Raw genomic sequence first — 15022 nt, 5'->3', positions numbered from 1 at the left:
GAGAATGGGATTATCAGCAAATCACACTTCAAACAAAACACAGCTCTGTGACTCAATGTGACAGCAGGACTTACAACTGGGAACAGCTGGGGGACCACAGCCAGAGATCCCCCTAACATTTTTTTTTGTTTAAATAGAGACAAGGTCTTGCTATGTTGCCCAGGCTGTTCTGGAATTACTGGGCTCAGATGATCCTTCTGCTTCAGACTCCCAAAGTGCTGTGATTATAGGTGTGAGTCACCACACCCGACCCGAAAAAATCTTTTTAAAAATACAAAAGGAGGCCAGGCATGGTGGCTCACGCCTGAAATCCCAGCACTTTGGGAGGCCAATGTGAGTGGATTACCTGAGGTCAGGAGTTTGAGACCAGCCTGGCCAACATGGTGAAACCCTGTCTCTACTAAAAATACAAAAAGCCAGGTGTGGTTACAGGCACACACCTGTAATCCCAGCTACTTGGGAGGCTGAGGCATGAGAATCACTTGAACCTGGGAAATGGAAGTTGCAGTGAGCCGAGAGTGCACCACTGCACTCCAGCCTGGGTGATAGGAGTGCAAGTCTGTCTCTAAATAAATAAATAAAGTACAAGGAGAAAGACCCAAAACTCTTGGTTTTGGTGCGACTGATACAAGAGACTAAGACTGCCTGCCTGCTTAGAGGTCTGGTACAGTTACAACATGAAGTGGGAGAAAAAGCCAGGGAACAACCCTCAGCTTTCCAAAGCCTCCTGAAAAGTGAGTGGCCTCCCACTGTGCCACCTGAACATGGTAATTCTTTTCTCTTTGAAGTGGTCTATCAGACAAGAAGGTAAATATCTCTAGCATATGTAATTAACAATCATCTACCGACTATACAAGGCACATAACAAAGAGGCAATACTATCTATTAAGTGATTAAAATTCACCAGTCATTAGTAAAATAAGTACTCGGTAGCCATAAAAGTTTTTAGAAGTCTAAGGAGTTTTTATTACTGATGCAGTATCACTACCTTTAAAGAATTATGGTCATCCAAATACTTGCATATCCACTGCTGAGCTCTATTTGCAAATATTAAAAGTACACTCTTGAGGGAAGGGCTGTTAACAAGATTCACTAAGAAGTTCTTTCTAACTAATGAAATTCAGCATTTTCCATTAAATTACCTGTCCAAAGGAACCTTTGCCTATCAAGGAGTCAATTTCGTAACGATCCATCCACTTTTCTCCGTTTTTTACAATATAATCATAGTTATCATCATCATAACCATCATTGTAAACCTTCCGTTCCTTCTTATGACTAGAATCGTCTCCCTGGCCCTGTTGGTGTCTTCGCTTCTTTTTTGCATAGTAAACCTGAAATGAGAATACATAGTGTTAACTGTAAAATTTAAATCATTGTGAGGAAGGGCATTATCAGAGTATATTGAGACACATCTATTTTCTACAGCTGACATTTGAGTTAGAAAATAACACTGATCTAACCAATGAAAAAAATTCTACAGTGAAATTCATTATAGTTACACTGTTTATAGACTTTGTAAATAAAAAATGTTAAGTGACTTGTCCAAAGTATGCCATTCAAGAAAAGTAAAACGACCTGGTTTATATTTATTTGTTAAATTGAAGTATAATTTATATACAGTGAGGTGGCACGGATCTTAAGAGTTCAACATGAGGAATTTTGACAAAAGTTACCAAATGCCAAACAGCCAAGTAACATTTTCATGTCCCTCAAGTTCAAGTTCTCTCATGTCCCCTTCCAGTCAATCCCAACTTTATATTTGGGATATAAAGGGAATGTATTGATATAAATGCCCTCTTCTGTAACTTGCATGAATTTATTTATATTTGATTTTATGGCCACATATTTTTAAAATAAGTTTAAATGTAAACAAAGTGATGTTTTACTAAAATAAATAGGCCCTCTGAGACATGCCCAGTTTTCAAACCTATAAAAATATAATGATTAATGAAAAACAGCTATGGCCTCTTAGCCCCCACTCCCAAAGACCATACGCCCATGGTTAATCACAGGCTGAGTTATTTTCTTTAACACTGATTCTGGGCCGGGCGTGGTGGCTCACGCCTGTAATCCCAGCACTTTGGGAGGCCGAGGCAGGCGGATCACGAGGTCGGGAGATCAAGACCATCCTGGCTAACACGGTGAAACCCCGTCTCTACTAAAAATACAAAAAATTAGCCGGGCGTAGGGGCGGGTGCCTGTAGTCCCAGCTACTCAGGAGGCTGAGGGAGGAGAAAGGCATGAACCCGGGAGGCGGAGGTTGCAGTGAGCCGAGATCGCGCCAGTACACTCCAGCCTGGGTGAAAGAGCAAGACTCCATCTCAAAAAAAAAAACAAAAACAATGTTTCTAAGACCAGTAAAAAAAAATACTAGACGAACTAGGAAACAGTCCAGGTAATCGGTAAACTAACTTTGGCGAAATTATACATTACACTGCATGGAATAACATCAGAAAAAGTCTACTTTATAAGGTGGTAAGACACTTAAAAACAAGCTCCAACAAAGCTACTGTTAACGACAGTTTAACTGCAGCTTTGTTAACAATTTATCAGATAATAACAAACTGAAATTAATATACTGTTATCAACAATTTATCAGATATATTCAGATAATCACAAGCTAGTCTGGAACATGTTTATAATATATACATGTGTACAAAATCTAACTCAGAAATGTTCCTCACAGAGTTCATTCTAATTTTATGTTGCCACACTGCCACTGTAATGTAGTAATACTGTCATTAAATAACATTAAATTGCTATAAAATTTGCATGTACCTAAGAACATCTTTTTACTTTTCAGCTAAGCAGCTCTAAAGCTGCAAAGGACAAGCCTTCAACATGAAAGGGTGCAGGGCTCCCACTAGAAGAGGAAAGAAAGCATGGATTCTTCTCCAGAAATGCTCCTTTAATAATTAACTTTGGAGACAGAGTTGAAGCCACAAGCAAATGGCAATGAAGCCAATGGTCCAAGACGCCAGAAAAAGTTTCGGCGGCAAGACACCAAGTACAGGCAAGGAATTCAAAGTGCTGTGTCTGTTTTTTATCTTATTTACTTACAACAAAAAAGCTTCTGGACATCTTAACATAAAAAGATATAGATAAAAGAACACATATAAAAAGTTAAAAGACAATAAAATCACAGAAATATAGATAGATCAAATAAACTAGGCCAAATGCCTATAACTAGGTATTAAACATATTTCAGAGCTTCCTGACACCCCTGGCAAAAGCAGAAACAAATATATAAAAATTCAAGCAAAAATTCTAACACATATATACTTTTAGAGTCCTTATTCCCCTTTCTTGTTTTGAATAAGAGTTATTATAGAAGTAACTCAAATGAAATAAAAAAGAAAAACAAAAAATAAATAAAAATTAAAAAAATAACAGTATATTAAATACAACCTTAAAAAAATCAAGTCATCCACAATTATCTTTATACTCTGCAGTCCTTGTTAATATATCTTTTACATAGTTGTAATCATATTATTTCTAAATCATTAGTCTTCATAATAATCATCAATATGACAATTAACTGGGAATGAAAAAAGTTTAGGGTAAATAGGTCATACTTTTTTTCTCAATGACGTATTGCAAGATAGACGTTATTATAACAAATCAAGTCTTACCTCATTAATATGCTTGTATGTTTTGATCAAGTCAACAGAAAGTTTTCTCAGGGGAGCAGTTGCTGGGTCACGGAAGGTTTGGGGCATCCGCCTCTGTAACATGACAATATCAGGCATCACCTTAAATAGACAGAAAAGACTAGTACTTTAACTATAAGATATAAATTCCCTCTTCTGTAACCTGCATGTATCTACTTTTTTAAAGACAGCTACATTAGATGATTATACATTCTCTTCAAAGTTCCCTTTCATGTGGATTCCAATAAAGACAACCACTAGAACAAATAAATGAAATTAGAAGATAATATGCCCAGCTGCCTGAGGCTTTGACCCTATTCCGCCAAATTTAAAGTGGTGGAAATGCAGACATACGCCAATCTAGGAGACACAAAGGATGCTGCCCACGAGGGCTTCTCTACCACACAATTAGCCCAAAGAAAATTTTTTTCTGAATTATTCCTAAAACCTGACCAGGTTCACAACTAGCAGACAAAGATAAACCCAGCCCTCAGAGGCAACTTTCAGCTTCCTTAACATAGGATTTCAGGACCCAGCTGGCACCAAAAAAGGAGGCTGGCAGCAGAGCACCATTCCCTCCAACTGCTCCTAACAAGAAGAAATTCAGCTCCTAATGTCTCCAGACCCTGCTGCCCTATGACAAATATCTGCCCCTAACCAAGGCTTGCCCTCACAGTCCCCTTCCCTGATCCCAACTCATGGCTCTCGACACCATCTGACAGGCAATGAGGGGTTCCACTGTGAGCATCCTGCTAGACCGTTTCCACAGAAATTACAACAGATGACAGAGCAGGGGCCTGCACCCCCTCTACACACACCCCAGGAGTGCTGTGGCTAGCGTCAATGATCCTGGATTGCTGTCCGAGTGCCACTGCTCCAACAAGTGTCATGCCTCAGTTGAAAGGTTCCCAATGGGGGTTCTTGCAATCAACAGATCCTCAAAACCAATTATTTCCATCAAGGTGGTCACAGCCATTCCCCCTGGCCCATCTTTGTGTTCCTGCCCAACTCTTCTGGACATTTGTGCTGGGAAATGAGCCGAAGACCCTGACACAACATCTCTCCAAGGACACTCGGGTCAATCGGAGGGGCAAAGTGACAGTAAACACATCATACTAAGACCTCACAAAAATGTGTGGAGTCATGGTATAATTGTTAACCTAACCCACACCAAAAAAGAGAAGAGGGGAGGTTTGTCCCAGTGGACAGAACAGGAAAAATCACCATCCATGTGGTCTGAAAAGATAGAATTGTTAGAGCATTTACCTACGTGCACTTTATCATGAATCAACATTAACACTGGTTTCTTCTGCATGTATACTCAAACTCTAAAAAGTTGTTACCCAGAGGGCAAATTCACCCATTTACTGAAATAACACTATCTCTTCTCAAGGTCCTGTGCTTCTTAAAATTCCAAATAAGGTTGGGGGGGGGGGGGGGAACTCTTGGTGATTGTAACTATTTGTCTGACAAAAATCATCAGAATTAAGATGATCTGAATTATTTAGTTTTTCAAATAGATAGTCTTACTTTTCTAAACAGTAGCTAATGCTAAGTTCACAGAATATTTTTATACTATTCCTTAAGGACTTCATGCATAAATTAATATGGGTAATAAACATGTCAGTTTTTTTGTGAATGAATGCTGTAAGCATTTAGGGTGATGAAAGGTTTCCTTTAAATGTCTTTTCTTTTTTAATTTAAGTTCCCAGCATTGTTTTCATGCAGGTAGTTTATTCAGTAAGCCCCTTTCTTGGGCTGGTGGAGTGTAGCCTAAATGTGAGGTTTCACAAAATCTGAATCAGTGCAATGCTTCATTACCGCTATAATAAAAGTTGATAGGAAGTATAAGTCATTGGTAGAGTCAACTGAATAACTTAATAATAAAGTAACAATAACAGTAGCAGGTATTTACTGAACAACATGTTTTTAGCATGCATATTTTTACAAGTCTTCCATGTAATCCCCTCAACAATCTCAAGGGAGTTAAATACCATTCCTGTGACCATTTTACACATGAGAAACCAGAGTCTCCAATGTTAAAGAACTTGACCAAGATCCCAGAGCCAGTTAAAGAACAGGAAAATCATCATCCGGGTGGTCCGAAATATTGTCGTAGTGCAGCTACTATAATATCGTAGCTGAAGATGTCCATGCCTAACCCCAGGCTCTTAACAAGGACACTCTTGCCAGAAGCTCCCTATCAATGTTACGCCTCTAGTCTACCCTCTTAGCAGTCATTTTTAGGCTACTTGTTGAGCAAAGTAATTGAGGTATGCCTAAAATAAGCACAGGCATTTATTAAAATTAGTTACATAAAAAACCTGTGAATGTCTTTAAGTTTTTAACTTGCCCCTTTACAGTTCCACTGGTATTTCAAACATCTGAAAAAAGAATCAGTGACTACATCCAGGAGTAATGATGCTCACTCAAAAACGCCAAAATCACATACAATCAAAAAAAAATTTCAAATATACAGTACATATACAAAATAGGATATAAATATGAGTTACATGATCAAATTTCTGCACTCAATATTAGTGTGTGCTGTGTGCTTAGCACTTCACAAAATGTTGCTAATCTTTTCCACAACTGGTCATACTCTGCCTACAAGGCCAAGCTGTTTGTATTTCATGCTTCAAACAACACCCTGCATTGAGATGCTCAAAATACATGGAAAGAACAAATAAATATCTACAAAGCAAGTAATACTCCCTATGCTTTCATTGTGATTTCATATTAACCGAATTTTTCTTTTGGAACACTGTGATGCCATTAGTACATATCCAGAATTAGAAAGCAGCTTTTCCAAATACCTACTTATACATCTATACTAACACTCAAGGCCAACCCTAAGCATCTGACACTTTCTCTACTTCCTGCTTCTGCTAGCCAGTCAAGAGAATGTACAGTAATAGAGCAAGCTCCCTTCTACCTTCTACAGCAAAAAGTTAAGTACATGGTGTTCAGAGGACCCAGGAGCTCACCAAGCTGCAGGAATGACCCCTTTTGCAAGGCAAGTAACCTAATAAAAGGGAAGTTGAGGTGACCTCCTCCTGCTGCCTCAGCTATCTGCCTCCAGGAGCTAGAAACAGCACGCCCTCGATGCTCACATCTCTTGCTCCTTTTACTTCACCCAGATTACAAACCTGCTTAGATCAGTTATAAGAGCTAAAACAATAATTAACTTTTGTCCTGAAAAGATTCTTTAGTATAAGCTCTAGGACTCCTTTCAAAAACTGTTTTCCATTATAATACCTATTTCACTTTCTGTATATTTACCTCCTGTTTTCCTATATAATGAAGAATCAGAAACACTGTATTCTGCCTTTCTTGTTATTTTGAGAGCATTAATAAAGCTGAATAGCATCTATAACACATATCCAGGGTACCAGAATTTAAGAACTATGAAAGATATTGTGAAAACTAGAATAGCCCAGAGACTCAGCATTCCAAACATCAGTCATCCTCTTCTACACCTACTTGCGCTCTATTTCTCTTTTAAAAGACATCTGATAGGATGATTAACAAGAAACAATGGAAATTAAATAATGAAATTACAGTAAGTTTATAGCTAAAAGGTACTTTGTATGTGTTGGGGGTTCTAGTCGGAGGTGCCAATTTGACACCCAAGGAACAGATATGAAGGGTACAAATAACCTGACTCAAATCCTACAACCAGATCATGAGCCGGCGGAGACCTTGAAGCCAGGTCCTATGACTAGACTATGCCACTTAATACACAGCCTACACTTTTAGTTACAGGAAAGGCATCCTCTAATATGACTCCCTTATTAGGCCCAGGAATTTTTGGATTTTGGCAGAAATATTTGGCTGAGTATTATTACTTTAAAGATAGTCTTTTTACATCACACAAATCTTTAAAAGTATTTCATAGCTTAAAACAGAAATAGTAAGTGAAATATCTCTTATTTTATATGATCCAAATGCACATAAGATGTTAGTTGGATATAAAAATAGGTGCTTTGCTAATTAAATTATTTACTAAAATAATATAATGATAAAAATGACTTTAAAGGACTGGAAGTTTTCCTAGCCCGCTGTAGACACCAGAGGTTAGACCTGAAAGAGCACTGTATCTAAGAAGAAGGAAGCCCGGGCTGGACCCCACAGTCTCCTGCTCACACACGGAAAAGTCACAAATGAGAGCGCAGTCCTTTCAGCTGTGAAACACATTAAAAACAGCACTCTGCCTGACAGGCTGCTTTTGAACAAGCGGGAAAATTAATCTGAATCAACTTGGTTTCCTCAAAGTGCAAATGGATCATCGTGTTATTATTATTAGATTTCCAGGCAGTCTTCTTCTGGTACACAATTAAACACTTCCTAAACTTGGACATTCTGAACAACTGTCCCAACACACAGCTAAACTGAAATCAATTCACTACATAAAAGAAAATCTTAAGTCCTGCCAAAATTCATCTTATTATAACTATTTAACTGTGAATGTTAACATGTTATATATTTTAAACATTATGTCAGCCTACTAGCAAAATTTTATTACAAACACGTTTTAATATAAACAAGACACCAGGAAAAGACATACTTTTAAATCTCCCAACTCTTTTATCCTCACACAATATATTAAAAGACCTAAACAAAAGAATGGCAAACCAAATTTCTAAGTCCATGGAAAAGCAGCCATTTTCAGTGCTCATCACACATCAAATATCCGTGGGGCAAGAAACTTTCACACAACTACAGCTATTAAGTCTCCCAAACCAAAACTCAACGTAGACGGTGCAGTTAATTTAGAAAGATATTAAAAATACATACACATACATATATATGCATGCGTATGTGTGTGTGAGTACCAAGAGTTCAGCATGTATTCTATTTACACCATTCACTTCATAGAAAAATGGTGAATAGCCTGTCTGAATATGAGAATAAATAGCACGGTTAATTTGCATACATCTCTTTTGAATTTTAAGGAGTTTTGTATTTATTTTTACAAATGTGTAGAAAGGTAGTTTAAAATAACACAAAATTCGTTCTGTAAGTTTGCTGTAATGGAATCTGACTTGCTTTCCTGTAACGGTTTTAACTTAGCCACCTTTCCATAAAAATAAGCTTTTTCCTTAAGATCCTTTAATATTCTTCAGAAATAACTTTTCCCCTTTCTATTACAGAATGAGAGACTGTGGTTATGTTTATGAGTGTTTAAGTGAAATACAAGTAAAAATCAAAAAAAAAAAATTTAATGCAAACTTCTTAACATCATGTTTTCCCAATCCATAATCCCACGTTGCATGTAAAACTGAAAGCCATTAAAGCACTTTGCCTACTTAGTATTCCAACATTCTTAAGGAATAAACTGACATTCCAATAGTCATTTCCGATACTCCATGAACTTACCTGGTTAGTTAGAGGTTGTTGAATCTGGTCAGAATATGATAAGGCAGAAACCTGTTGGTCACTTATGTTTGGCTGGCGACGGTCACTGTACTGATGTGAATGGGGCATCTGTCCAGCCATCTGAAGGCCAGCAGCATGGAATGAAAATGACGGTGCAAGCCGAACAGATGAAGGTTTGCATGCTGAAGTCTCTCCTCCTACAAGAAGATAAGTGAGGTTTAAAGGAAATATTCATATCCTAATGTTTGTATAATTTGACATATCTAATGGCTCCTTAAATAAGAACTTTAGGATATTCAATATTAAAAAACTTTTCTAACTACAAACAGGTATATGTTACTCAACACAACAGTTATGTTTTTAATGGTATAAAAGATCCATATTGATTAAAATGAATATAAACCTGTATTGATAAAATCTTCAGAAAATCTTTTTGTAAAGCAACAGCAACAACCTTTAAGACTTACTTTCACCTACGAGATTTTCATCAATTAAGAACCATAATACAAGTTAAATAAGTAATCTTTTAATTATTGAGGAACTTCTCCAACAGACCAGCTCCTCACAAACCAACTCAAAGGAACATTTCTGAGATGCTATTTTGCACCTGCTGCCAGGTTTACGGCAAACAACATCGCCAGCATCCCCCAAGCCAGGTGAAACCTTATGGTGCTCTCCACTGACACAGGCAATCAAAGGTTGGGTATAAAAACAGGAAAACAAACATAAAACACAGAACTAAACTTCTCAACCCAAGGTCGCTGGATTTCTCTGCACCTTTCAAATAGTCCTAAGGGAATGTAGACCTGGCAAGCTCACCACAAAGAAAGAATAGCCAATAATTATCCCACGGGTAGGATGAACCATGATCATGATATCCGTGGCGGAAATGAAAAATTAACACTTTGGTCCATAAAAGTATTGGTATCTAATAAAAGGTAATTCTTTAAGAAAAGGATAAGAAAAAGATTGTTCTTAAATTCAACCAAATTTGTAATCACAGACTAAAGCCTAAAACCTTGGTCAGCAAGAACGCCTAGATTCAAAATACTTGTGCCTGTCCTCCTGAATGAACCAGCTAACAGCCACAACACAACCGACCATACCACTCAGTAGCAAAATACTTCTGACTTCTACCATTTTCAACATACACAATAATGGTGGTCCAACAGTGAAGGGCACAGACTCTCAGCCAGGCTGCTGGGGTTGGAGATCCCAGAGCTACCGGTGACCAGCTGTATGGCCATGCATACCTAATATCCTGATAATGATAATAATACCTACCTGAAAAGGTTGTTATGAAGGTTTAGTGCTTTAATACATACAACATACTCAGAACAGCTCTGGCAATTAATAAATGGCCCAATGTTATCTGCAAGTACTGTAGAGTAACACACAGTCAATGTGCAGTAAAGGCTCATGGGGCCAGTGCCCATCTTGTGGAGCATACCATCTCTACCTGAATGTGGCACAGACTCTGCAAAACAAAGAGAACAAAGCTCCCCAAACATAAGTTCCACCTCTACTTTCCACCACAAGGAATGACACCATTTCCTACCCAGTCAACGAGAATCAACACTCTGGCAGTCATGTTAGAGTTCTTCCCTCACAGAGGCCCAATCTTGCTCATTCCCTCTCCTAACAGAACACTCAAACACAACCTTTTCATCTACATCACCACATATCTCACTTAAGATTATCAAAACAGATTCCTAATAGCTGTCTTTATTTTATTTGCAATTCTGGATCTACCCAATAACATGGCTAAAGTGACCTTTCTAAAATACAAATCTTAAGTCCTCCACCCCTGCTAAAGCTGGAATGTCAACTGCCCCTAGCATTGCTTTCAGACTTTAGATTCTCTTCTGTCTCTCTCCATTACAGTAAGGTCCTTAACTTTCCCAATCTACATGATTAATAATGTTTATTAAATAAGTAAAAGGACAGTACAACTGTGATGAAAGATGGACAACTTTTCTAAACATTTCATCATTCATAGTCAAAAACACATTCATTCAATTCTGTAGAACAACCTTGTTCACTTTTTAAAAGAACTTCTACAAACTTACACTAAGGCAATAATCAATGATGGCACAAAGATGCCAAGCATGTTTATCCTGGTGTTGTTTGTAAAAGCAAAACATTGAAAATCTAAATTCAAATATTTGGGGTGATGAGGGCTTTTAAATCTGAACACTAAAAAGAAAAAGGTAGGAATGAATATAAATAAAAAGAATTGAGGTCCTTAATATATAAAAAGTTCTTATAAACAGTAAAAGACTAAGGCTGTGACTGGCAAATTTCTTAACCATTCAAAGCCTTAGATTCCCTATCTATGAAGCAGAGGTATTACTATACTGACCCTATTCCTTGTTACAAAGTTTAAATGAGATACCACCAACAGGTACACAGAATGAAACCTGTGACACACACCGAACACTTTTTATAAAAATGTTAGCTTCTGTTTTTATTATCCATGTCACTGTTCTATACTATGTTTAAACTTATTTAGTGCAATATCGTAGAAAAGAGTATAAAAATCATTAACACAAAGCTTAAATTACTATCATAAAATCAATCTGTGTCACAAAACGGGGAAAAAATGGCCAGCATCCCAGAAACCCACCACACCACTCTATGACCCTTTCTAACCTACACCTCCTTCCTCTTCCTTAAAAGTTACTACTATCCTGACCTCCAAAACCAGATTTGTTTTTATTTATTTATTTTTGAGACAGAGTCTCGCTCTGTCACCCAGGCTGGAGTGCAGTGGCACAATCTCGGCTCACTGCAAGCTCCGCCTCCCGGGTTCACGCCATTCTCCTGCCTCAGCCTCTCGAGTAGCTGGGACTACAGGTGCCCACCACCACGATGGGCTAATTTTTTGTATTTTTAGTAGAGATAGGCTTTCACCATGTTAGCCAGATGGTCTCGATCTCCTGACCTCATGATCCACCCACCTCAGCCTCCCAAAGTGCTAGGATTACAGGCGTGATGTTTTCATATGAGCAGGTGATACAGTTTGGATCTGTGTCCTGCCTAATTCTCATGTTGAACTGTAATCCCCAATATTGGAGGAGGGCCCTGATAGGAGGTTATTGGATTATGAGGGTGGTTTCTAATGGTTTAGCACCATCCCCCTTAGTGCTATCCTCATGATAAGAGTTCTCACGAAAAATGGCTGTTTAAAACTGTGTGGCACCTCCCCCTTTTGCCTGACTTTGCAGGCCATGTAAGACATGCCTGCTTCCCCAATGCCTTCTGCCATGATCGAAAGTTTTCCTGAGGCCTCCCCAGAGGCTTTCATGCTTCCTGTACAGGCTGAAGAAAGAACCATGAGCCAACTAAACCTCCTTTCTTTATAAATTGCCCAGTCTCAGGTATATATTTACAGCATGGCAAGTACAAACTAATGTAACAGAGTAGAATTGTTTACTTCATCTTATGCCTATAAACTGTAGTTTATCCATTACCTTGCTTTACAATAATATGGACAAATGATAATTTATCCATTCCACTACTGACTGCCACCTGGATTATTTCCAGTTTGGGGCTACTATGAACACTGCCACTTGTAAGCTTCTTGTTATGCATCGTTTGGTATACACAGAGATGCTGTCCTGTTGTTTTTCCGGTCTTTTTTTGTTCCAATCAATTTATCCACTAGCAGTTTATGAAAAATTCTCACGCTCCACTCCTTCACTATGGCATGCAATCATCAGTCTAATTTCAGCCATTATGCTAAGTGTATTTGTGCTGTGGTACTCCAGCGTGGTTTTAATTTGCATTTTCCTAGTGACTCTGAGCATTTTTGCATGTGTATTGGCCACTTATACATCACATCGTGAAACATACATTCAGGTTGCTTTTCTATTTTTTCTACTGAATTGTAAGCCCATTTCTTACAAATTTCTAGGATTTTTAAAAATACATATTCTGAATATGAGTGAGCCCCTATTGGTTACAGGCAGCTTGCCTTGTCACTCTCTTAATGGTATATTTTGATGAATAAAAGTTCTTAATTTTATCAACTTTTGCTTTACAATTAGTACTGTACTTTTGGAGTCTAAGAAATTTTTCCTTATATCAAAGTCATGAAAAAAATCTATTACCTTCTAAACATTGGGCTTTGTCTCTCACATCTAAATGCAAAATCCATTTGCATTTGACTTCTGTGTAAAACAGGAATCAAGTTTCATTTCCCCCTCCAAATTAACATCCAATTGATCCTTAACCAATTATTTAAAAGACAAACATTCTCCACTGCTCTGTAACCCCATCTTTATCATAAATCACATTTCCCTTTATGCTTGGATCTAGTTTTGGACTCCCTATTCTGTTCTACCGGATACAGACTTACCTACCTAGGTCTGTTTTCAAGAACTGGACACTACCTAAATTACAATAGCTTTAAAAATTTTAAGATCCAACAGGAAATTCTGTTCTTCAAGAATGTTTTGGCAGGCCAGGGGCAGGGGCTCATGCCTGTAATCCCAGGGCTTTGGGAGGCCGAGGCGGGAATCACTTGAGCCCAGGAGTCTGAGACCAGCCTGGGAAACACACCACCACCTCATCTCTGTAAGAAAAAAAAAAAAAGCCGGGCATGGTGACGCACACCTGTAGTTCCAGATACTCAGGAGGCTCGGGTGGGAGGATTGCCTGAGCCCAAGATTTCAAGGCTGCAGTGAGCTATGATTGTGCCACTGTATGTGTTCCAGCCTGGGTAACAGAGACCTCACCTCTAAAAAAAAAAAAAAAGTAAGTAAGTTTGGCTATTCCATGTAAGTTCCTGATTCACCCCATCAAATCCACCAAAACAAACCCATGTTGAGATGTTGAAATTGAAATTGCATTGAATCGATCTCTATAGAATGGTGGTGCCCAACAGAATTTTCTGCAATGATGGATTTACCTGTATCAGTAATGTAGCAAATAGCCACATGTGGCTAGTGAGCATCTGAACAATTTTATTTTTCCTTTCCAATCCTTATTCTTTCCCTTGCCTTATTCTACTTGCTGGGACCTTTAGTACAGTGATGATTTAAAAAGGAGGTAACAGCCACTACTCTCACATATTCTCAATCTTGGAAATACAGCTTTCTTGGAAACAAAGCTTTCAACATTTCTCCAGTATTATGGTTGCTGCAGGTTTTTAACAGATACTATTCCCAGATTAACAAAGTTTCCTTCTACTGCTAGTTTTCTAAGACCTTTTCCTCATGAATGGATGCTGACTTTTATTAAATGCTCTTTCTGTATCTACTGAAATGAGATGACCTTTCTGATTTACTCTGTTAATGTGGTGAATGACGCTGATTGATTTTTGAAATGATAAACGACTTTCCTCGAGCCAAGCATGGTGGTTCCCACCAGTACTCCCAGCAATCTGGAGGCCAAGGTGGGAAAATCACTTGAGCCCAGGAGTTCGAGACCAGCCTAGACAACATAGTGAGACCCCATCTCTACAAAAAAATTAAAACATTAGTAGGGTGTGGTGGCACATGCCTATAGTCCCAGTTACTCAGGAGGCTGAGGTGAGAGGATCACCTGCGCCCAGGAGGAGGAGGGTGCAGTAAGCCATGATTGTACCACTTGCACTCTAGCCCAGGGCAAGATCCTGTGAAAACAAACAAAAAAATTTTTCTATTTCTGGAATGCAATTTGGTCATGATTTTATGTGTGTGTGGTAGATTCACTGGTGAAACCTTCTGGACCAGGAGTTTTGCTTGTGGGTAGTTTCCGTTTTTTTGTTTTTTGTTTTTTTTTCTTTTGTAAATCCCAAAGATTTCAAAACCAGTGGGTAGCTCTTTCCATTAAGGATCATGTTTAATAGGACTATTCAGATTTTCTATTTCCTGCTGTGTCTGTTAAGTTGTAGTTTTCTAATAGTATGTCTAACTTCATCTAAATTTCAAATGGACTGACATCAAGTTTTTATAATATCTTCTCATAAGCTTTTGTGATATCCTCTTCACCTCAACACCGGTTAATGA

The 15022-nt window shown here is 38.2% G+C and overlaps 1 protein-coding gene across 4 annotated transcripts in view; it reads right to left on the bottom strand.

Moving 5' to 3' along the window:
* The window catches only part of DYRK1A (dual specificity tyrosine phosphorylation regulated kinase 1A), a 148970-nt gene that overhangs the window by 33168 nt on the left and 100780 nt on the right, over positions 1–15022 (bottom strand). For 2 of the 4 annotated variants that reach the window (XM_054468283.2, XM_054468284.2), the window contains 3 exons: positions 9030–9226; positions 3633–3752; positions 1143–1331 (listed from right to left, as the gene is read on the bottom strand). In XM_054468283.2, the coding sequence (XP_054324258.1) occupies positions 1143–1331; positions 3633–3752; positions 9030–9149 (429 nt within the window). In that variant the 5' untranslated portion in view covers positions 9150–9226. Of the gene's footprint in view, positions 1–1142; positions 1332–3632; positions 3753–9029; positions 9227–13644; positions 13756–15022 lie in introns of those variants that run through there. The other 2 variants (XM_063659747.1, XM_063659748.1) reach the window with 2 other exon arrangements.

Source organism: Pongo pygmaeus, chromosome 22 (assembly GCF_028885625.2).
Source record: "Pongo pygmaeus isolate AG05252 chromosome 22, NHGRI_mPonPyg2-v2.0_pri, whole genome shotgun sequence".
NCBI classification, from domain to species: Eukaryota; Metazoa; Chordata; class Mammalia; order Primates; family Hominidae; genus Pongo; species Pongo pygmaeus.
Note: the sequence above shows the minus strand (reverse complement) of the source record. Positions and strands in the feature narration are given on the sequence as shown.